Source organism: Pleurodeles waltl, chromosome 2_2 (genome assembly GCF_031143425.1).
Source record: "Pleurodeles waltl isolate 20211129_DDA chromosome 2_2, aPleWal1.hap1.20221129, whole genome shotgun sequence".
In the NCBI taxonomy this organism is placed as follows: domain Eukaryota; kingdom Metazoa; phylum Chordata; class Amphibia; order Caudata; family Salamandridae; genus Pleurodeles; species Pleurodeles waltl.
Window position 1 is genome coordinate 128,602,239 of NC_090439.1, and position 25,163 is coordinate 128,627,401.

The 25,163-nt window shown below is 43.2% G+C and overlaps 1 protein-coding gene across 5 annotated transcripts in view; it reads right to left on the bottom strand.

The window, feature by feature from the left end:
* Positions 1-1,672: 1,672 nt before the first annotated feature.
* Positions 1,673-25,163, bottom strand: part of CDH12 (cadherin 12) — a 2,251,017-nt gene continuing 2,227,526 nt past the window's right edge. For all 5 annotated transcript variants that reach the window (XM_069219514.1, XM_069219517.1, XM_069219515.1 and 2 more), the window contains 2 exons: positions 13,587-13,838; positions 1,673-2,759 (listed from right to left, as the gene is read on the bottom strand). In XM_069219514.1, coding sequence (XP_069075615.1) covers positions 2,260-2,759; positions 13,587-13,838 — 752 coding nt within the window. In that variant the 3' untranslated portion in view covers positions 1,673-2,259. The remainder of the gene's footprint in view (positions 2,760-13,586; positions 13,839-25,163) is intronic.

Here is a 25,163-nt window from a genome sequence, read left to right on the forward strand (position 1 = left end):
TTTCCGCTGGGCCGGCGGGCGCTCTCCAAAAGAGCGCCCGCCGGCCCAGCGGAAATGCCCCTGCAACGTGGACGCCGGCTCAGAATTGAGCCGGCGTAGTTGCAGGGGTGCGACGGGTGCAGTTGCACCCGTCGCGTATTTCAGTGTCTGCAACGCAGACACTGAAATACTTTGTGGGGCCCTCTTATGGTGGCATGGGCACTGCAGGGGCCCCCAGGGGCCCCGCTGCACCCCCTACCGCCATCCTGTTCATGGCGGGTTTCCCGCCATGAACAGGATGGCGGTAGGGGGTGTCTGAATCCCCATGGCGGCGGAGCGCGCTCCGCCGCTATGGAGGATTCAATGGGGCAGCGGTAAACCGGCGGGAGACCGCCGGTTTACCCTTTCTGACTGCGGCTGAACCACCGCGGTCAGAATGCCCTTGGGAGCACCTCCAGCCTGTTGGCGGTGCTCCCTGGTCGGTGACCCTGGCGGTCACCGGCCGCCAGGGTCAGAATGACCCCCTCAGTCTAACTAACTGAAGTCAGCGGGTGGTCGTGGTCACTGGCCATACCAAATTCTTAGTTGGGAAGGTTTTTGGGGGAGTTTTCTAATTTTAATTGGCTTCTGCTATAGTCCTTTGCTGGTGTGTTTGTTTTCTGTGTGCATGTCTTTTGTACCCCTGGTGCAAAACCAATTTTCTTGATTGTTCTGTTTACATTTTTCTATTTTTATGTGCGCTTGGTGATTATCTTTAAGTTGTTTATTTCTTCAAACTTTTATTGTTTGCTTACTTTTTATGATCAACATCTAATAAATTTTCTCGGTGGAATGCCGTGATGTCAGCCCAAGCTTATAAAGTTGCCAGAGGTTCCCTGGAAATCCACTTTCAGTAAATCTAGGTGCCCCAGTCGCCATTCTCACATACACTGGACTATTATATACTCACTCTAAACAATTTTGAAACGATGCCAGAAATTTAGCAGTGCCGTTTACAATTATGGGCTAAACCAAAATTACATTTAGTACGACTTGGTGAAAGTATTGGCTCTAGTCTTATGCAAAGTAGTTTCGCCCAATGAAAAACTTCCTGTCAGTAGTGCAATTTACATGATCTGGCCCAATATGGATACATGGTCTATCGATGGTTATAAAATTGAGTGCACTTTGTGCTAAGGAACAGCTGATGCGGTAACGCAAACACATACGCTCTATTTGAACAATATTATAGCCTGGCACGGCAACAAAACATTGTTGGAGGACTGCTTGTTGTAAAATGTGTATTCTAGCTTGTAAGCAAAGTAATACAAACTCAGGTTTCCCTAGGAGTGTAAACAAAAGAAGCTGAGAGTAGAGCATGGATTCATCCTTCTTCCAATACTTCAGAATGGAAAACATTGCAAAAAGGGACACGTGTTAGAAAACTGTGCGTCCAATGAAACAACAACAAAACGTGATTTAAATTAGCATCGTTTAAGCAGTGTTTGTTGGAGTGAAGAAGTCCGCGTCAGGTGTATATGCATTCTGTAGATGTGGTTGAGTGACAGAAAATGGTGGGTCTAGGTCTCTTCCTTTTTCTTTTCAAACATGCAATACCTGATAAATATTGGAAATGCTGTAATTCAATGCTCGTATAATTATAGGTTAAGCCTGAGATAACGTATTGGATTAAATAACGCACTGTAGCCAATGTCACTGAGTGGTGGCCTGAAGAAACGTGATTTAATATTTAGGTGAAACAAAAACAACTTGCATACGAATAGTAAAATAATAATAAAAGTCCTGCACAGTTCTGTGGTAGCAGCTGGTTATAACCCAGGATGCCTCTTCAAAGTGTTTTAAAGTCAACTTGGTGCTATTGCTTCTTGACACAAACATGAATCTTTTTCTTGGATGTGCATTTTACGATCCTGCAATAACGTCACAGCGGAGTCCATACCACTTAAAATGATAAAAGTTTCAATAGGCACTTAAGTGGAATTAAGAAAAATCTATCACTCTTTCCACCGTGATGCCAGAAAGCCGCTTTTCTAGGTTGTCATGTCTGTAAAGTTGTAGATAACAACCCTGAGTTTGTCTCAGTGTGATTCCAAAGTAACAAAAAAGTACATTATATATTACAGGATCTATCTTCTCTTTGTGAAACAAACCTAACTGACAGTTTAATAAATAATGTAACCTGCTGCAAGCAGCTGCTGTTCTGTACAATCAAAGGTAAGTTATCACACAAAGCTTTTGGTATGTGTTTTTTTCTCTTTGTTGGAATCTCCTTGGCAAATTTTAGGTGACTTTGTCAGCTTTGTAACTTTCTTCCTCCCCAAACATTTCAGCCAATGTCTTAAAACGAGGACCCCAGTCACTTAAGTAGTCGTAATCTTGTTCCGCCTCTGTAGTAAGCGACTCTATCGTGCTCAGGGACTCGGCTACTGAACCAGTTCCTTCATAAGCGTATGTAGCCAGTGAGTCATAGGGGGGTGCACTAGGATCCCGGTCATTCTCCTGCAGTCTCACAATTATAAAATCCCTTATGTCTGTATTATCTTCTGCCTGGGGTTTCAGACGTGGCAAACAAAGGGGATCTGGTTTTATGTCCCTCCGTATTCTGTTTTCTTCGATCACTTTTGGGTTTCTCAGAGCGCCAATGTCAAAGGCCTGGGTATCCTCCTCACCACCGCCTTCATCATCGTAATGAATTACGTTATCCCTTATGTCTTCTTTCGATGTCATGAGGGTGTCCTTTTTCTTCTGCTTTCTTAATGCCACGTACAACACAACAATAGCTAGAAGAAGAAGAAATGTAAAAAAATAGCGTTATGTAGGAATGATTTTATACGTTGTCATAATTCACAACTGAGAAAAATTGACATAAATAACACTCACCACTTAAGACTTTTTAATGATGTTATGATCTAACGCAAGAGGCTGACTGCCATCTGAATATCAATCTTTTAAGTAAACAACAGTCAATCTCTCAAAGTGCCAGGACAGAGTGAAGATTTTAACCTTAATCTGGCCAAAGGATGCTGGTTTTGTAGTCACCAGTTCCTTGAGCTAGAACTTTGCAGAAATAAGCAGAAAGGTAATGACAAAGGGAAAGCTCCAAGCAGTTGGCTCAAGTGTTCCACAATCTCGCTTTGTTGAAGAAAGGAGATAGGTGAGGGCTGGGCAGTGACTTCACGAAGTCTGAAAAGATCTTAGTAGGGTCAAAAATGTGTCTGGCAAAATTGGATCAAGTATTTCCAGACTCTAAATTATCAGATGAGGGAACACTTGGGCCCATATTTATACTTTGTTAGCGCCACATTTGCGCCACTTTTTGATGCAAAAACAGCGCAAACGTACAAAATACAATTGTATTTTGTAAGTTGGCAACGCTTTTGCGTCAAAAAATGACGCAAATGCGGCACTAAAAAAGTATAAATATGGTCCTTAGTCACATGTAATTGGCCGAGTAGTATCCAATCCGGCAAATACCTACCGCTCTATAAAACTTATATATAACCTCTAATCTGTAACTCAACGACTTCATGAACACCAGGTAGAAAATCTTTGAACCATAGAGTGACAATCCTTGCTTCAGTTCCAAAGACCTCTTATAATTCTTTGCACAATACAAGAGATTCCAAGCGCATTGTAGAAAGTGCAGTTTTGTTGAAACCTGCCACATTGCTCTGTTCTGTACCTGTGGACATGTCTATGATATGTCCCTAAAATGTTCATTGCAAGACTAGTGGAAAACAACCAAGTTGCAAATAACTTTTTGTATGGATATTAGGAATATTTTTTCCATTCAATTATAAATTGAGCCTAATTTATGCAACAACATTATTTTACCTGCTGCTAATTGACAAGACAAACCACTACACAAAAGAGATAGATTTCTTTTTATGGTGAGGTCTGATATTTCAAATTAGGTGTATCCTTTCTTCCATGAATACCAGTGATATCCTGTTATTCTTCAGAGATCCAGGTTCCTGATGTACATGATTGCAGTCACAAACAGTGGTCGCAAATTTGCAAATTGCACACCGACTTTTTGCTAAAGCAATCTGATTTTGAGATCCGACCTATGTACTAATAGTTTAATTCACAAAATACTGAATCACAGGGGGTCACAGGATGACTTGCCTAAATATTTTTCATTATGCTTATACCACTATTTGATCCTCTGTGATTGACTACAAGGTGACCTGAAGGTACCATCATCCCAGTGGCTGCAATCCAAAATGGACATCTTTTTTTTAAGCAGCCCATGTTGCTTAAAGGAACTGTTTTGGAACACTTCAGTGATAGCAGACAGTGTTTAGGGGACAAATGCCTACACCCCTTGAAGCTGCCACCATATATTCCGAAACAGAAGGGTTCAAAAGCGGGCTCAGTTGCCATCTCAACTAGGGAGCGGGAATTTGTCAATTGTTTTCAACCAGAAATACAGTGGCAAAGCATTGATACATCCAGGGCTGAATAGCTATTTGGAAGGAACTCCCAAAACATGTTATTTTCGAACTGTAATTTGGAAAGTATATCTGAAATTATTTAGTGATTGAGAAAACCTTTTTCGAATTGCTATATGGGGTTAGTACTTAAGAAAAAAAATTGCTGGTTGCAAACTCTCTAATTTAGCAAATTTGAGAGTTTGTGACTGGTAAAAAGCCATTGTACGAAGGAATATCGAGCACAGGAATATTGCTGTATACCAATACTGTGGACAGAATATCGAGGGATAACATATGGAAAGGTAAGTTCGTATATAAGTATAGATCTACCAGTCTTAATCGCGCATCTATGCACAATTAACATATTTATATCATCAAGGTATATTTAAGTGGAGTTTCGTATAAACCATTTCTGCTTACTTACCTTTTGACATTTTCCATATTGGGGTCACGATATTTGATGCCAACGTCATTCCCATCTGATACTCCAGGGGCAGCCCATAAAAAACTTTCTACATCAGAACCCAAATGTGAATTTCGCCCTCATTATTTTTATAATTATAATCTTTGGTAGTTGCTCTGGATTATGTATACATTGTTACGTATCTGTGGTTTTTCCACTTTCTATATATACACAACAGAGGTTGAAGTAGAGGTTCGGTTTATCTGGAATACTACAGTCATTCGATACCTTGGGAATAACACGTGGATAAATAGGGCAACCTGCTTGAGCAGCCTACGCCTCTGGAGTGCTAGATAAGTATGGCATTATCTATTGCAGGGATGATGTCATTATCTATTGCAGGGATGATGTCTTTCCTGAAGGTGGCGGTGTTTCCTAGCCTGCTTTATCTTCGTTCAGTTATTCCTTTTGTTCTAAATCCATCTTCCTTTAAAAGTACCTAAACAATTGTACTGAAATTACTGAGGCCAAACCGGCACGTAAAATTAGCTGGAAAATACTGGTGCTGCCATGCAGCGGGGCTGGACTCGCAGTCTCAAATTTTAAACTCTACTATTGTTCTTCTCAGGCATGTGTCTCTAAGTTTTGGTCTCCCATGACATCTTAAAATAGAGAGAGATGTTGCTTTAACACCATTGTTGTCTACATGCTGCATCGGACTGTAACAGTAATAAACACAGTTTCATGTTCATTCTGGGCCCACCACCAACTTGCACCTCACAAGGACAGTACACCAATATATTCCCCTGTGCTCATATTGGTTGGCAAAGCTGTGATATCCCTTAACTAGAACCAAAATCACAGTTACAAATGACTTAACTAGGATTGTTTCAATCTTGGGAACATTTATTAAGATTTATTTATCTATTTATGATTGTCATTATCACAGTTGAGGGACAGGGTTGCACTACACCACCGGAAATCTGTCTGGTCTTCCAAATGCAGAGAATGATTTGATCACTTTCCCCTTCTTATCCCTTCGCTCTTGGGAACCTTACACCTGTTACTGTCAGCCCTGATAGAAGACAAATTAACTTTGCATAGCCAAATGCATAACCATAATTTCCATTTAGGGACAGAGATGATAAGTGAATAGACGACTGTCACAGAGACCTAAATATCTCAGTTATATAAATACATTGGTCTTATTGCTCCAGGCAGACAAATGAGTTATCTTTAAATAAACACAGATTAGTTCACATTAAATTCCTTCCCACGTTTTATTATATAGCAGTTATGAAATCATTCAGGTCCATGGTTGATGCTTCATTAACCCATATGGTCATTTGGAAGTGGACTTTTTAATGTAGCATAGCGGTAGCCTGAAGTGCAGCTGTATTGGGAACAGTGTTCACAGATGTATCAGTAATGACTGGAGATCAGTGCAGCCCTTGCCACTCCTGGTGCTACTGAAGGAAAATAAAGAAGACGTAGGATAGGTTGGAAGCAATAGTGCTACTGCTTGCAGAGAAGAGAAGCTATACCCCAGGGCAATGGCTTACCTCCAACACTGAAACACTGGGTAGATGGATAGATCTATGTGATGGTGTAGATTTCTTCTGGTTTACAAAGTATACCAGTGGCACAAGAGGGACCAGGCTGCCACAGCCTGAAAGATAAATGTGCTGAAGCACTCTGGGGAAAGGCGAGTGTTAGAAATTGAGTCTTTAGTTGGCAGAGGTAGGTACCCTGCCCATGTAAGGGCCACAATCCTACTCCGGGTAAGTCAGTTACACACCATAAATTAATCTGTGCTCACCCTCTGGTTGCTTGGCACAGAGCTGGCAGACTTAACTTAGGAGGTAATGTATAAAGAATGTGTGGCAATGAATCTGATGCGTCATCGCTGAGCCATGCAGCCGATGAAGCAAAGGCAATGCGTCGGTGCTGAGAGCAATGCATCGATTCTGAGCTGTACAATCAGTGCTGCACTGTCATTGTCCTCAGCGGCAGCAGTGATGCGTCAGAATCGAGGAGATATGTGGCGGTTCCAATCAGCACAGTGATGGCATTTTATGGACATTTGTAGTAACAGCTGTAGAATCCACTTCCAATGGCCCAGGGCTGGAGTTGTACCATTTGGCAGAGCCAGACTCACAGTTGCCAGAGTTCAGATTCTGTAGCACGGGTCTCAGATGTCCCTGAGACTTCAGAACTGGAGGCAAGCCAGCAAGCCCTTGAAGTTGCTTTGGTCTGGGTAGCTAGAGATGCAGGTCCAGTCCTCACTCCCAGGCAAGGAGAACAGCAGGGCAGGCACAGCAAAGCAGGAGTCCACCAAAGTCCAGCAGTGTCCAGCAGAGTGAAAGCAGAGCAGTCCTTCTTCCTGCCAGAATATCCTCTGGTCCATAACTGTACTGTTTAGTGGGGCCAGAAGTCCAGTTCTTCTACCCATTTGTGCCTTGAAGTGGGGGAGACTTCAAAGAGAGGCCTTTGAAGTGCACAAAGTCCCTGTCCTTCCTGCCCTGGCTACAGAAACACTAAAGGGGGTTATGTAGCCCTTCCTGGGGGTGTAAAACACAGCCTATTCTGGTGTGTCAGCCTCTCCCTCCTATTGAGCCCAGTATGGGCCATCAACAGTCACACCTAAGCCCCCTCTTGTGTGTGGCTGTCTGGAGGAAATGCACAAGAACCCAGCTGTCACATACCCAGACGTGTATTCAGAGACAGACAGAAGGCAATAGATGATTTAAAGTAAGAAAATGCCAGCTTTCTGAAAGTGGAATTTTCAGAATTATAATCTAAACTTCACCATAAATTGTGATTCCAGAGGCACCAAACATAAGGGGCTCATCTCTTACCATTTGGAACTTACACTTATAAAATGTAATAAGGTACTCTCAAGTATGCGAGAGATAGGCCTTGCAGTAGTCAAAAACAAATATAGTAGTTTTTCTCTACCTGGACACGTAAAGCTTAAAAACACATGTCCAACTGTTTAAATACACTGCATCCTGCCCCTAGGGCTGTCTAGGGCCTACCTAAGGGTTTATTTATATTTATTAAAAAGAAAGGGTTGGGACTGGCAAGGGGGTTAACTTGCCAGGGCAACATGGCAGTTTCAAACTGCACACACAGGCTGTGCAGTGGCAAGCCGGAGCCAATGTTGGATGGGCTACTGAAGTGTGTGGCGCAAGCAGTGCTGCTGGCTCACCCGTAGGATTTAATTTACAAGCCCTGGGCACATGTACGGCACTTTGCTAGCGACTTAAAAGCACATTAAATATGCAATTGTAGATACGCCAATGGTATCATGTTTTAGGGAAAGAGCACAGGCACTTAAGCCATGGTCAGCAGTGGTAAAGTGTGCAAAGTCCTAAAGCTATGAAAAACAAAGTCAGCAAACAGGAGGGAAGAAGGCACAAAAAGTTAGGGGAGACCACGCCAATGATGTCAGGACTGACAGTGAGTTATATCCCAGTGCTCTTCAGCAGACTGTCCCTTTCTGTCCTTAAGGTGGGGCATTTAACTGTTGTTTTAGTGAGTGATGTACTGCGCTCCAAGGTATCACAACTATATATTGCAAACTGTATTATTTTATGTAATGACTGGTCTCGTGGGTACCATGTGTGTAGACTGCTCTTGAATATATATTATAAAAAATCTCAAAATGTGGGAGTTTTGTGTTTACCTGAACTTGGGGTATGATTTGCTGAATGGTATTTGTCTAAGTTGAAAGCCAGAAAGAAAGTAATCAGCAGAAGGGTTATTGTCTGATAGAGCTGCCACCTGGCCTGTTTTATAGGCCATGACTGGTATTTTAGTGTGCCTGTCACTACAAAAAGTAGGACAATCACCCAAAGACATTTAATAGTAAATTTTTCAAGAAAACACTTTAAATGTGTTCTACAGCTGCCCTAATGGCCCTTGACCGACAGTTAAATTACACAAATATAGAAAGGCCTAAAGTACACAAATACAGAAAGGCCTTGTTAAAAAATACTACAATTTCCTTTAAAGCTCATCTTAGTAATCAGATCCCTGCTAATGCAGAACAGATGGCCAGTATTTTCTCTTGGAAAGGCGGCAACCCTGTTGTCTGAAATTAGCGAGAAAGAAATTGAAGGGATATGAAATGCGTGTGGACCTGAGGTTGCTGAACGGCAATCTCTGGATCAATAATCGCCTCCTTTCCAAAAATGAAATTATTTCCATATAAAGAAAGTGAAAATGTGCTACCCCCTCCTCAGATTTGCATTTAGAATACCTTTAAAAATTCCAGTGTTTATAAGCAGGAGGGTGCATTTATTTCTGCCATGTGTCTTTTGTTCTGGCATCTTGTTTTTCCATATTCCAATTAGCAATGCAACGATTTTTCTAAAATGTCTACAATTTGCTATGCCTCCAAGAAGGTACTTTGGTTCATGATCTTGACAGAAGAGCTCAAGTTAGATGCAATACTGAATGACTGAAGCTAGAAAATTAGAATTATGAATTTCTAAAAAGAGGGATTCAATACTAAGGGCCCCATAACAACTTTGGCCGTCAGACGAGCCGACTGCCAAAGCTGTGGTGAGGAGGCAGATGTCATAGCAGAGGCCTCCCCCCAGTCGTTTTACGATGTTTCCACTGGGTTGACTGGTGAAAACATCATATTACGTTGATTCTGCCGGTCAGCCCAGTGGAAACAGTGCCACGGCATTGACCTTGTCTCCCTTAATGCTCAACCAAATGTGCACTGTGCATTCCAAGGGTGGTGGCAGGGGAGCCCCTGCACTGCTCATGCCATGGGCATGGACAGTACAGGGCACCCTCTGTGGCCCAGACTTGGCTTTCCACCAGCCTTTTTGTGGCAGGGTCACTGCTGTGAAAAGGCTGGAGGAAAGAGGACTTGTAATCAGACCGGCAGCACTGAACTCCGCACCACCGTGGCTGACTACAATTCTGACTGCCTCCACCCTGTCGGGATCCATGATCCTGGCGGTGGCGGCAGTCCCCTGGCGATCTGACCGCCATGGTCGTAATCTAACGATCAGACTGCCAGGAGTGTGGCGGTCTGGCTGCCACCACAGGTTTGATGGTCCTCAGACTGCCAAACTCATAAATATGCTCTAAGATTGTAAGTGTTTGTGCAGATAGGGTGCAAACTCTTTGAAAAATATTTGCCCTCTCAATGTTAAGAGCTGCATGTGAAATGCAATGGGCGTAGCCAACAACGTGCATTAGGTTAGATAAAGGGCATCTCGCAGGTGCCTCTGATATTACTTTACACGAAAAATGTATCATAGCAAATGCCACCTCTTATGGGCTTTGTAAAGTGTTAGTGCAGTACATTGGAGCAAAAGACACAGTGGTAACAGCATACACATTAAGGCCCATATTTATACTTTTTGACGCTAAACTGCGCTAACGCAGTTTAGCGTCAAAAAATTTTGCGCCATCTAACGCCATTCTGAAGCGCCATGCGGGCGCCGTATTTATGGAATGGCGTTAGACGGCGCAATCAGACCGGCGCTGCCTGGTGTGCATGGAAAAAAACCACGTAGACCAGGCAGCGCCGGCGTTGTGAAAAAATGACGTTAGGGCGTCTTAAAATGGCGCAAGTCAGGTTGACGCTAAAAAATCGTCTTAACCCGATTAGCGCCATTTTTTCGACGCCCAGACGCCATTTCATGACTCCTGTCTTAGTAAAGACAGGAGTCATGCCCCCTTGCCCAATGGCCATGCCCAGGGGACTTGTGTCCCCTGGGCATGGTCATTGGGCATAGTGGCATGTAGGGGGGCACAAATAAGGCCCCCCTATGCCACAAAAAAAATAAAAAAATAAAAAAAATTATACTTACCTGAACTTACCTGTACTTCACTGGGATGGGTCCCTCCATCCTTGGGTGTCCTCCTGGGGTGGGCAGGGGTGGCAGGGGATGTCCCTGGGGGCAGGGGAGGGCACCTGTGGGCTCATTCTGAGCCCACAGATCCCTTAACGCCTACCCTGACCCAGGCGTTAAATTCAGGCGCAAATGCGGGTTTTTTTGACCCGCCACCTCCCGGGCGTGATTTTTGCCCGGGAGTATAAATACGACGCATTTGCGTCGCCGTCATTTTTTTAGACGGGAACGCCTTCCTTGCATCTCATTAACGCAAGGAAGGCGTTCACGCAAAAAAATGACGCTCTTTCTTCATACTTTTGCGCTAGACGCGTCTAACGCCAAAGTATAAATATGGCGTTAGTTTTGCGCCGAATTTGCGTCGAAAAAAACGACGCAAATTCGGCGCAAACGGAGTATAAATACGGGCCTAAGAGCTTTTCATGAAACCAAGGAAATGCGTCTTTTCGCATGACCACTTCAAATGCTTTGGATTGATGCTGCTGGTTTTCCACTTTAAGAGTGCACTTAGACCTGTACACCAGACCTCAGTGCCAGTGCTCTGACCGTAAAAAGTCAGTGTCTGATGAGGTATACCCAAGTTGTAAAACTTTACTTACTTATGGTATTAGGGGGACCACGGGCCTGTGAGTTAAAGTGTCCCTCCCTTTTTAACATATATAAGTCACCACCACTGCAGACCTATTGAGCTCTAAAGGGGCCCATGGGGAACAGAGTCAAGAATGATTCTGTTCTTTTTGCTTATTGGTGTCAATCAACAACTGGTGGAGGAATCACTTATTAGGAAATAAGCTGGAAGACTGCGAGTAGAGAATTCCTGAATGAAAAAGTACACACAGTTCAGGTGAGGTTAGCGCATCTTGAGGCCTTGAGGAATCTTTTCAAATGAGGGCCATTGATGCTTTCTTTTCCTAACGACCACAATAAGCAGGAATTCAAAGAAATATTTTCAACAAAACTAGCGCGATTAAGTTTCTGCACTGCATCGCGCTAGGGAGAGAGAGAGATAGAAGCAGAAAGCCTTATTTACTAAATATGGCCTGCTGCTGCTCCCTTCAGATGTGCTTTGGCACAAAAGGTGCCTAGTGCGAGACACACAAGTCTGCACCATGGTAGAAAGGTATGTACCTGCTGCCTAGCTTAGGTTTTGTACTGGAAGGACAGCCTTCCCGTAAAAAAACCTGTTTAGACACTTTTCCTTATATTTCATTTGTGTGCTTTACAGTACAACACACTTGCATATGTGTGAATGTTGGAAGAAATACATTTATCCAAATTAATGGCCGTTTCAAAGAGTTATTCTTTTTTTGACGCAATCTTTGTAGATCTGTCTTTGTAATAAAAACCGTGAGTGGCAGGGAACACTCACGTACCACCAATAAATCTCCCTTCCTTGCCCTAAAGTAGCACAAAGTATTCTATTTGCGCTACTGGAAAGACAACGTTACAGTGCAAAACATTTTGGACGTAAAACAAGATACTTTTTCAACTTTGCATTACTTTTCTCCACTTTGCTAGCCTATGGGGCAGCACAAAGTATTAATCAATCTCCCCGTATTTTTTATATATCTTCTGGAGGAGTTCAAGTTCATATGGCAGTACATCAGCATAATGTGCACTAGCAAAATGCAATTTTCCCTTAACCACAGCGACTACTAGTTCCCCATGAATGTTAGAATCAGTGTCTTTGACAATGTCACACAGAGGGGCATATTTATACTCTGTTTGCACTGAATTAGGGTCAATTTTTTTTAACTCTAATTCGGTGCAACACTAACTCCATATTTATACTTTGGTGCTAGACCCGTCTAGCGCCAAATTTATGGAGTTAAAGTCATTTTTTGGAAGTGGAGACCTACCTTGCCTTAATGAGATGCAAGGTAGGCGTTCCCGTGCAAAAAATGACGCACATGGTGGGATTTTGACGTGTGCGGGGTCGGGCATCAAAGTATAAATAAGGGGCAAGGATTGTGCCGAATGTGCATCAACATTTTTGACGGACATTCGGCGCAAACAGAGTATAAATATGCCCCCTAGTGTTCTAATGATAGATATGTGATCCAGGCTCCTGCGAAGGTAGTGACCTGACTTGATAAAGGGTGCTATGAGATTGTAGAAGGAGTGATGGCAGGTATGGGAGGATACTGATTTGAGCATGTTTCCACGTGCACGGCAACACAACATGAACATTCGAAGTCGCTCTAATGTACAACGTTAATGCGTTGTTTAAACATTAATAATGAAATTGAGCAGCCAATAAAAATGCATATATAATTATTATTTGCAGTGTTATAAAGTCATTTATCACATATATGATAAGACAATTATATATACAGCGAGTATCATAAAATATTTTAAAGGTGGCATGGTGTTAGGATAAGTATTACATTCAACCATGTGAGGTACTAGGAGAACCAGACTAGTCTTCTTTCCCTGGAAAATGTGTATACTCTTCCAACATATACATTTCCCCACCACCAGGTGCCCATTAAATCTTTTGAAAACCTCTGGATGATTACGTAGCCAGTCTTGTACGGGCTATTATGTAAGATTAGTATACTCTTTTATACGAATTGCTTGATAGATGCCCTGTATTGCTGCAGCTAGTTGTATATATTATTATAAATAACTCAATTTTTATTTTCTTTCAATATGTTTGCCTCCTTATATCACATATAGCATTTGGCATATATTTATATTTAATTTAGTTAATGACGATAATAGCAGCAGCGTGGCTTGTTCGGTATTTGCTTTGCGTCAATATTGTTAAAAATGTCAGAAAAATATTTTGAACATGGAACTAGAACAGTCCTTTCTTCATGACAATCTCAAAAAAAAAAAGCTAAGATAAGCACCACATGATAAATTCTGAAAGTGCAAGCCTACCTGAAAGTATGATAATGCAGAGCAGGATAGCTATTAAAGCTCCTGTGCTCAGCCCCACAGGTAGGAAGATGGCCTCGGCAGAGCAGGAGAGCAGGACCCCGCTGGCGTCGCACCGGCAGACCTGGATTGTCAGGGTGCTTGTACTGCTCTGAATGGGATAGCTGCTGTCTTCAATCACAACAGGCAGTGTGTAGAACTCCTGCTGCCGGCGGTTGTATCCGTTTCGCTGGGCTTCCACGCCGGCTGTGCTGTCTGCAAGATATCATAAATTGTAGTTAGCCCAGCTGGACCCATATTCCATAAATTGAAAGATTGGAAGATCCATTCACTAATTCATTCATTCGTGTATTTAAGTGAGTCCAGTCTGTGTATCAGTCTGACCCTACGCAATTTGTGAGATGTTCTCTGAAACACACATTATCTCTAGACAAACAGACCACTTCTGCTTAAAAACCTTCTTCAAGACCTTTTTTAAGGAAGTCTCACTACACGCATAGATTTTATTTTCTAGGAAAGTAATTGATGGATTGGGTAACAAGGTAGGCCAGTCATTTCCAAGACCCATTCTTGTTACCTACATGACCACAACCCTCTTCATCATGGCAGGGACCAGAAAAATAACAATCAAAAGGACCCGGGTTTAGATAACCTCTAGCAGGGAGTTATAGATAGCAATTTGGAACGTATTCTAGCAGGTCCACCTCTATGTCACTGTAGCCCATATCTGACTGCCGAGGAGGCAAGCAAGATATACATGTTTTTTTTTAAAACACTGCAGGCCCACAAAACCTGTGGATTACAGACTGGGCCTCGCTCATTTTCATAAAATACAAAAACATACAAGGGCCGAGAAGCCAAGCCAGTGAATGTCCTTCATTAACAAAGCCAGTGGACAGTTTTCATTACGTCCGACAAAAGCGGGGCCTCTTAATTTCACACATTTTGTTCTGCCAGAGACTGGTTTGGGCAGAAAATGCCTCCCATGAGTTCTTGCAAAATTGATTATGTGGAACTTCTATTACTATTATATAATTGTCACTTTGCTTTGGAACAAAGACTTGTACTGGTTTGTTCCTACTTTTAAACCAGGGTAGGAATTTGAATTTTCACGAAACTTTTTATTCTCTTGATAAACTATGTTGGATTGTGCTACATTGCACTGCATGTCAGAATGTCATCATTCCCTTCATAACACTGTGACCACAAAGACATATCTAAATCTGATACATACGACTGTATTTTAAAAAAGAAACCTTTGAAGCCTGATCTTTTAATGCCAATCACTTGAAAATTTTGTACAAAAGCAAAACTGAATGGAACGGTTCTAGTTGAGTCTGGAGTGAGAGAAAACCGTAAATGTTATTCTCATTACATCATTCTGCTTTCTAATGTCCCATACAATGGCAAGATTTAAACTGACAGTAGTTTAAATATGGAAATCCTAAGAGTTACTTATTAAGCCTTATCAAAGTCATGCAAAGTCACTTTAACGTTTTAGAGAACCAATCCACCAAACCAATCCACTCTGCAGCGCCCATACTTCTTAAGGTATTGGTATTTATTCACTAGTGATTAACTACGTGATGTATATTCACTTTTGACTCCTTTGTCTCCTATGTTTATGCCAAGTCCTTCTTCCTTCTTGTCCTATGAAACACACCAGTTTCTTTATCATCCTGAAGCCCTCTCATCTTCTCACACAAACTTGATTCAAAACTTAATAAAGTTTTCTTATGAAATCTGAGGCCTGCAAATGGGACCCGATTCCAATAAATTTTTAAGGGAAGTTGTTGCTGTACCAGTGGTTGCCATGTGTGGTGGTGGACTTACTGCTGTTTTTGTTTAACAGTAATTTGCACTTAGAATTTGAGAAGTAGTAAAATTAATCAAAACATTTGTGAATCAGGCCCAAAGCCCCTTTCTGTTTTGGTACTTAGAAACCTTTTCAAGCTAACATTTTAAAAACGCCAGAGATTTAGTACATCTGGCCAATAGTTCTACAGCAACGGCTACAAACTCATATCTCCCTGTGGGGGGACAAATGTTTCCTAAAAAAAAGTATTTTTGGGGGACTAAGACTTTGATACATTTCAAATCTTTTTGAATTCCAGACTTTTACCAGGATCAATCTACCTAATGTCTCCAACAAGGGATCCATCACAGTCAGCTTTAAATTGCATTTAGCTCCTGATCTACAGCGACCATTGACTATCTTGAACACTTTGTACGTTATTTGCACCTTTGCACTTAAACCCTTGAAAACCACTGGTTTATCTTTTTTTAATTTTGCAATTTTGGTGTCATTTTGGTCTATATTTTTCTGAATAAGTTTAGGATTTTTAGTGCTTGATGTTTTCACTTTATTACTGTTTTGATACTACATAAATATTTTACACATTTCCCTAAATTATGGCTGCCTGCTCTGTGCCAAGCTACCATGGGGATGAGAACAGTTTAATTTATGGTGGGTTTCTGACTTACCCTGATGAGGACTGTGGTTCCTGCTTGGACAGAATGCAATTCTCTGCCAACCAGAAACCCAGTTTCTATCAGTCCCTCGATGATGTCACCTGAATGAGGAGGGGGCATACCAGACTCCTGTTAACAAAGCTGTGTTGCTGTGAAAGTGCTATTTTACCCTTCCCAGGGTGACTGTGTGCCCAACTTCCAGGCGCAGACTCCCACTGGCCCTCCCTCTGAGAGATAGATATGGGTATGTGACTAGGGTATGCACCTATTTGCCAGCATAAGCAGGGCATTGGATCCCAATCTGTGACCAGCTACAACCCTAACTCGCATTTGTACCCCAGAAAAATCCATAAACTAACAACTATGACATTCAAGGGATGAGTCTGAAAGTTCTGCCAGAATGGTTTTAATCCCACCTCAGCTGCCACTTGTACTAGGGAAGAATAAGACTATGTTCCTGTAGGTCCTGTCGATACCAAGGGTTGGCTGGGTGACAGGAGAGGGTGGAGGATGGTCAAGCCTACACGCCAACAAGGAAGGAGGAATTCTTTTGAGACAGGGTATTTTGTCCTTCCCAGCCACCTGAACCTGACTGGGGAGCAGAGGGTCAAGATCCTTTCAGAGTATACTGCACACAAGAGGATAAGGAAACAGGGTCTGAATGGCGGAAGCCGGTTGGGCATCCCTACATATTAAACATTCCAGGGTACTTAGAGCCCAAACAGTACACCACTGGTCCGATGTAAGCCAGTATCTCATAGACATCCTTCACACTGTATGGAATTGAATACACCAATTATACATAAAACAAATTTTATGTTACAAGTTATTTCATAGTTCTATGACAGTAGGAACACAAATTCCACGAAACCTTGTTTCTCTACATGGTCATAGAACTTCTCAGTGACTTGCAATATTCTTATAATGTTTCACAGGGTATTTTATAATATATATCATATAAATTGGAACTCGACTAAAGCAAGCTTTTGTATCTATGTCCGAAAGTCATTTCCTAACAGAGGTGTGCTTGGACACTTTCCCAGCTGAATCTTTCCGTGGAAACCTAGCTGATTCTATTTGGACTGCTATACGAAAGGGCTCCTTTTTGCTCCAGGCAATGTTCTGGCCTGTTCTCTGTGACCAAATTTGTAATGCTCTGCTAACCAGAACCTCAGTGGTTATGCTCTCTCTGTTTTCCAAATTTGTCACTAACAGGCTAGTGACTAAATTTACCAATTCACATTGACAGACTGGTACACGCACATAATTCCCTTGTATATGGTACTGAGGTACCCAGGGTTTTGGGGTTCCAGGATATCCCTATGGGCTGCAGCATTTCTTTTGCCACCCATAGGGAGCTCTGACAATTCTTACACAGGCCTCCCACTGCAGCCTGCGTGAAATAATGTCCACGTTATTTCACAGCCATTTACCACTGCACTTAAGTAACTTATAAGTCACCCATATGTCTAACCTTCACCTGGTGAAGGTTGGGTGCAAAGTTACTTAGTGTGTGGGCACCCTGGGACTAGCCAAGGTGCCCCCACATCGTTCAGGGCAAATTTCCCGGACTTTATGAGTGAGGGGACACCATTACACGCGTGCACTATACATAGGTCACTACCTATGTATGGCGTCACAATGGTAACTCCGAATATTGGCCATGTAACATGTCTAAGATCATGGAATTATCACACCAATACCATTCTGGTATTGGGGGGACAATTCCATGATCCCCCGGGTCTCTAGCACAGAACCCGGGTACTGCCAAACTGCCTTTCCAGGGTCTCCACTGCAGCTGCTGCTGCTGCCAACCCCACAGACAGGTTTCTGCCCTCCTGGGGTCCAGGCAGCCCTGGCCGAGGAAACCAGAACTATGGATTTCCTCTGAGAGAGGGTGTTACACCCTCTCCCTTTGGAAATAGGTGTGAAGGGCTGGGGAGGAGTAGCCTCCCCCAGCCTCTGGAAAGGCTTTGATGGGCACAGATGGTGCTCATCTCTGAATAAGCCAGTCTGCACCGGTTCAGGGATTCCCCAGCCCTGCTCTGGCGCGAAACTGGACAAAGGAAAGGGGAGTGACCACTCCTCTGACCAGTACCTCCCAGGGGAGGTGCCTAGAGCTCCTCCAGTGTGTCCCAGACCTCTGCCATCTTGGAAACAGAGGTGTTGGGGGCACACTGGACTGCTCTGAGTGACCAGTGCCAGCAGGTGACGTCAGAGGCTCCTTCTGATAGGCTCTTACCTCTCTCGGTAGCCAATCCTCCTTCCTTGGTAGCCAAACCTCCTTTTCTGGCTATTTAGGGTCTCTGCTTTGGGGAATTCTTTAGATAACAAATGCAAGAGCTCATCAGCGTTCCTCTGCATCTCCCTCTTCACCTTCTACCAAAGGATCAACCGCTGACTGCTCAGGACGCCTGCAAAACCGCAACAAAGTAGCAAGACGACTACCACTAACATTGTAGCGCCTAATCCTGCCGGCTTTCTCGACTGTTTCCAGGTGGTGCATGCTCTGGGGGTAGCCTGCCTTCACCCTGCACCAGAAGCTCCGAAGAAATCTCCCGTGGGTCGAAGGAATCTTCCCCCTGCTAAGGCAGGCACCAAAAGACTGCAACACTGGTCTTCTGGGTCCCCTCTCATCCTGACGAGCGTGGACCCTGGAACACAGCAACTCTGTCCAAGTGACTCCCACAGTCCAGTGACTCTTCAGTCCAAGTTTGGTGGAGGTAAGTCCTTGCCTCCCCATGCTAGACTGCAATGCTGTGTACCGCATGATTTGCAGCTGCTCCGTCTCCTGTGCACTCTTCCAGGATTTCCTTCGTGCACAGCAAAGCCTGGGTCCCCGGCACTCCATCCTGCAGTGCACAACCTTCTGAGTTGTCCTCCGGCACCGTGGGACTCCCTTTTGTGACCTTGCGTGGACTCCAGTTCACTTTTCTTCTAAGTGCCTGTTGGGGTACTTCTGCGGGTGCTGCCTTCTTTTGTGAGGGCTCTCTGAGTTGCTGAGTGCCCCCCCCCCCGTCTCCTCCTCCAAGTGGCGACATCCTGGTCCCTCCTGGGCCAAAGCAGCACCCAAAAACCTCTATTGCGACCCTTGCAGCTAGCAAGGCTTGTTTGTGGTCTTTCTGTGTGGGAACAGCTCTGCAAGCTTCATCGCAACGTGTGACATCCGTCTTCTAAAGGAGAAGTCCCTAGTCCTCTTCTTTCTTTCAGAACTCCATGCTTTTTCCAACCGGTGGCAGCTTCCTTGCACCCTCAGCTGGCATTTCCTGGGCTCCTGCCCACTCTCAACACTGTCGCGACTATTGGACTGGTCCCCTTGTCTTACAGGTACTCAGGTCCAGAAATCCACTGTTGTTGCATTGCCGGTGTTTGTTCTTCCTGCAGAATCCTCCTATCACGACTTCTGTGCTCTCTGGGGGTAGTAGGTGCACTTTACACCTACTTTTTAGGGTCTTGGGGTGGGGTATTTTTCTAACCCTCACTGTTTTCTTACAGTCCCAGCGACCCTCTACAAGCTCACATAGGTCTGGGGTCCATTCGTGGGTCGCATTCCACTTTTGGAGTATATGGTTTGTGTTGCAGCTATACCTTTGTGCTCCTATTACAACCTATTGTGATTCTACACTGTTTGCATTACTTTTCTTGCTATTACTTACCTAAGTTTGGTTTGTGTACATATAACTTGTGTATATATCTTATCTTCTTACTGAGGATACCAAATGAGATACTTTTGGCATATTTTCATAAAAATAAAGTACCTTTCTTTTTAGTAACTCTGTGTATTGTGTTTTCTTATGATATTGTGCATTTGATATAAGTGGTATAGTAGGAGCTTTACATGTCTCCTAGTTCAGCCTAAGCTGATTTGACATAGCTACTTTCTATTAGTCTAAGCTGCTAGAAACACCTCTTCTACACTAATAAGGGATAACTGGACCTGGCACAAGGTGTAATTACCTCTGGTACCCACTACAAGCCAGGCCAGCCTCCTACAGTCATGCTCTGTAATTTTCTTTTAAATATGGGCCTAAGTGTACCATTCAGGGGACTCAGAAAGCATAATGGGCAAGTCAGAAACATTAAAATGAACGAGTAGCATGGTAGTAATGTGCAAGGAACCTAATGCCCTACAGTTCTGGCCTGCAGTTGGAATAGCAGGATTGACATTTATACACTGTTCTTTCACATGTGCAACAATTCTTGTTTGTCACTGTCTTGTGAGCATGATTCTCAGTGTATGACACAAATCCTAACTACACACAAATATATTTCAAAACACTGAAAACCACATGCCCTTATCAGCTGTACAACTATTTTAACACCTGTTTCACACTTCTCACTCACTTAGAGAAACCACTAAATGGCATGGTTGGGTTTACAAAGTAAAGTCCACAGTTTTATGATTGATTTAAAGCATGGGCTCTGCTTGGTCAGCAAGACTGGGGAGGTGGTGGGGGGCATTGAGCTTCAGATTTTCCAACAATCATGCTGGCATATCAATCAATCAATCAGAAGGGATTTATAGAGCACAACAGCTACTCAGTGAGTGTCCGGCTCTGGATAGAAGGCTGATCCACCTAGTGGCTGTGTTACTTGAAAACAAGCCTGAAGAGCCAGGTCTTAAAAAGCTGCTTAAAAAGCAGTATATCCTTTATGATGGGGAGAATCAGAGAGAGTGCATTCCAGTCCCTAGCAGCCTGTTAGGAGTATTATCATATTAATCATTATATGGGAAGCAGCACATAAGGAGGGTTTAAAGGTCAGTGGAAAGGGAAAGGAATGCAGGTGGTAAGGGATACTTAAAACACAGTATTTTGTAAAATAACCATGTTTTAAGACCTTTGAAACAGAGATGAGTGTGCATATGTGTGTTTTTGTCTGAATGGGCATTAAAAAATCCTAGGTGAATTCAAACAGGCATCTTATCATACCCGACTGAAAGCTCTGGTGCCCAACTATTTATTGAATAATATTTTTATTAGGGAGGTGTAACATCCCAAACACCTCCTCCAAGCAATTCCCCTGATTATAAAGTGAGACAAAACCAAATTCCTACCTTATTTTCCCACTAGTGCTCTCACTCTGTGAGCCATTGGATTCCCTATACAGTAATATTGCACCAAAGGTTATCAAAACCATGAGTATTGATAAATAGGGATTATTATTTTTCTCAGATTGAATGGTGAATTACTGGGATAGTTGGTGTTAGTGTACCAATTGTGCAGGTAATTCTAGAATTACAAAACAGTTCTCAGGGCAAACGCTGCCTAGTTTTAATGCATGAAATCTGTTATCGAAAAGCTGAGGGTGGCATGACTCAATTTCTTGTAGTAGCTATTGATTAGGAAACTCTTGTTTCCATCCAAATTAGTATTACAATAAACCTTAGAATGAGTTCTTATGAACACTCTGACCTGCCCCTAGATTTATGGAATTCTATTTAATATTACCTACAGTGTCAGACTGGGTTAAAACAAAGGCTTGGGCACCCAAATAAAACTGGCCACATTAGCAAATCAGATAGCTAAAAAAAAAGTGTACTACGTTTGCCAACCAGGCCTGGTTGAACTTGAAAAGACAAGCTGCTTATGTTTTTAACAAGGTAAGGGAGACTGCATGGATGTGTGTTTGCTGCAGGCAATGCTTGTTGTAATATAAGGGAAATCAAGAGTAAAAATCAATCCATCTGGCCATAAAACCAGTCCAAAAACTGCTAAAAAATTGTCCACATATTAATCTATCACCTCAGCCCATCTGGCACTTCCTGATGTCCCTATAGGCCAGTCTAACCCTTATTACCCGTACAATAGAAGGTACACTAGCTGGTCCCTGAGTTACCTTACTGTATAAAGACATGAAATCTGTAGTGCAAATTCAAGTTCCTCCATTCTGGTTTGCCAACCCTGGAAATCCTTCATCGTGTATCCCCCCCAAAAAAACATACACAAAAAATGGCTGACTTGAACTTACATTAATTTGTGAGATCACAAGCTGCATAATCTGGTATGCTGTTGCTCAACATGTTGTAGGATTCTTACCATGGGGGTAAGACAACGCAGTGTTAGGATGGCAGCACCACCTGGTGTGAGTGACTGGGTCGGTCCCACACTGTATGGAAGCTGTCGGCCTGAATTTGTCGGTTAGCTCGCAGCACCTAACCCAAATCTAGAAAGTAAAGGTGATTTGTGGCAGTCTAAAAATATGACACTCTGACTCCTCAGGGAAGTTGTGGTGAACAGATCATATCTTTTCTCTCGGTTGCACTAAGTATCACACATGCCAGGGCAAACAAAGAAATGCAAGAGAGGTGTCAATGTATTTATTAAAATGATTGCATTTGATTATAAAAAGCGTGTGCTGAAATGATTAGGTAGATGAAGCATAATACAGTGATTATGTCTACCAGTAAAGTCAAAGAAAATAAACAATCCTACCATCCTGGTATGATTATAACACCTAATGATTCCTACTTAAAGCTCTAATGTCTAAAGCCTGAAAGCATAATGGTGTTAGCCCCTCTGCCTATCCCGGTCTTTGGATGGAGCCCCCAACCCCATACCTGGAAAGCCGGCAAGGTCTGCCTGTTGTCTGCTGGTAATCCTCCCAGTTTGAGTAAAGACTCAGAACCAAGATCAATTAAGCTGTCAATGGAATGGTGTACGTTTCCAAACGGCCATGGCTGGCATGCCTTCTTGCCTCCTTAGGCTTTTGTGGTGTTTATATAACAAAACATGTTGGGTTCTAACAACAGACCTGACGTATTAATGTGTCTGTGGTTGAGGGTTGACTCCATAACTCTTGGAATGACAACACTAGGTAAAATATTGTGAACAGAACATGACAGCTTTGAGCAGAACACAGAGTGAAATGCTTGTGATGGGCGGATAAAAATGTGCAACATGAACAAATATGCCTTCTCAAAAAGCAACTGATTATAATATAAAAACAACAAGCTGAAACGCGAGCTGTTCTAAAATATAATAAAAGGAATAAAATGAAGAAAAACGGGTGTGTATGTGAAAGGGCATGTGTATGAGAAAGGGCAGTGGCTACAGGCCTAAAGCTAAAATAAGGAAGCCCAATCTAAATGCTAAAGGGACCCCACGACAAGCACAATTGCTTGCAATGAAGACGTAAAAGCTAAAATGCCATGTTATCAATAGCTTGAAACACTGCTTGGATTACATTTTGCATATAAGTCAGGATGGAAGTTCATTCCAAAGTTTAGATATGAGGTACGAGAATGATGTGTTCCAAATAAAATATATTATTGTGATTAAGGTCATCATTTGGATTGTAGATCTAAACATACACCCTGAACACAAAAGAAGAGAGGCCCCAGTAGCAGGGAAGCCAGTTAACTGCACCAAATTTAGTCCATTTGGTAACTGCCAGCCAGTGCAAGGAATTAAGGTAAATGGAACGCAAAGTTCTCATGATATTTAAATTGAGCCAATTCTAGATGGTTTACAGATACAAGATCAAATTTGTGGCTATTCCTGAGTGTATGGCAATGTCTATGATGACTACTCTGCTGAAATATCTCCACTGGCTTCCAAATAGACGCCAGAATTTAACTGGCCTATATTATTTCCAAATTGCTTGATTTCCAACATTCCTTCTAGCTCCGACTTTTAAATAAGACTATGGCGGTCATTCTGAGCCCGCCACGCGGTTACCGCCATATGGCCTCTCTGCGGTCAAAAGACCGCGGCGGCCATTCTGGCTTTCCCGCTGGGCAGGCGGACGACCGCCAAAGGAGCGCCCGCCGGCCCAGCGGGAAAGGCCCTGCAACAAGGAAGCCGGTTCCGAATGGAGCCGGCGGAGTTGCAGGGGTGCAACGGGTGCTAAGCAGACAGTTAAAATCTTTATGGGGCCCTGTTAGGGGGCCCCTGCACTGCCCATGCCAGTGGCATGGGCAGTGCAGGGGCCCCCAGGGGCCCCACGACACCCGTTCCCGCTATCCTGTTCCTGGCGGTAAAAACCGCCAGAAACAGGGTTTCGGGAAGGGGGTCGGAATCTCAAGCAGCGCCGCCATGGAGATTCAGCCCATGCAGGGGAAATCCGGCAGGAAACCGCTGGATCCCCTTTTCTGACCGCGGCGGTATCAGAATGGGCTGGGAAGCACCGCCAGCATGTTGGTGGTGCTTCCGTGGTCCCCGGCCCTGGCGGTCTTGGACCGCCAGGGTCGGAATGACCCCCTATGTCTTTATCCTTCCATCTCTTCGAAAAAAGCTCTTTTTCCACACTGCATCTAAATTACCTTTCAAACTATTATGAGCCAGTTGTCTTCCTCTCCTGTTTTACCAACCTGTTTTCCATTTTATGCATGTTTAGGATTATATTTTAAAGGGCAGGCTCAGTAAAAAATTAAGGGGCATATTTACAAGTTTTTGGTGAAGGAGCACCCCAAACCTTCCTTCTGTGCTGCCCTGCATCAAAAGAGAAGGGCAGGGATCCACCATATTTATAAGATACAGAGCATTCCTGTCCCTTTCCCTTGCGCTGATTCACAAAGGACTGTCATGCGCCAACGCAGGCACCCTTGCACCATGGTACAAGGGTATCTGCATTGCAGGGATGATTGTTTTTGTGCAGGAAGGGACACCTTTCTGCACAAAAACAATCACAAGAGACATTTTCCTATTTCTATGAGTACTGCAGAATACAGCACACATAGATAAAGGAAAAATGAGGAAAAATAAAGGTATTTCTCCTTGTTGCGCCTCCCTAGCGCCACCCCTGGGGAAACATAGGCTTTTGATGCATTCCCAGCTTAATGAAATCTTGTAAATCTATGGATGTGTCAAATGCCATGGGTGATATGTGGGAACACACACTGTTATGCCCAGCCGCCCTGTCACAATATCAATTTGCAATATGTTGCCTCAGTCCATCTTTACAAGGCCATGAAAACCCATGTGGGGTGGCTTTACATGAACTTATATATAGGACCTGCAGACAGTAGGTTGTTGAAACGAGCCAACTTTATTTATCTTTAAAAGGCAGGAATTTATGTTACTCAGTGAGTGGTAGGCTTGCAAAAGTGATTGTACACCATTTGCATTGTAGAACAGAGGACCTCATGTACGAGGACCGTGAAGCACA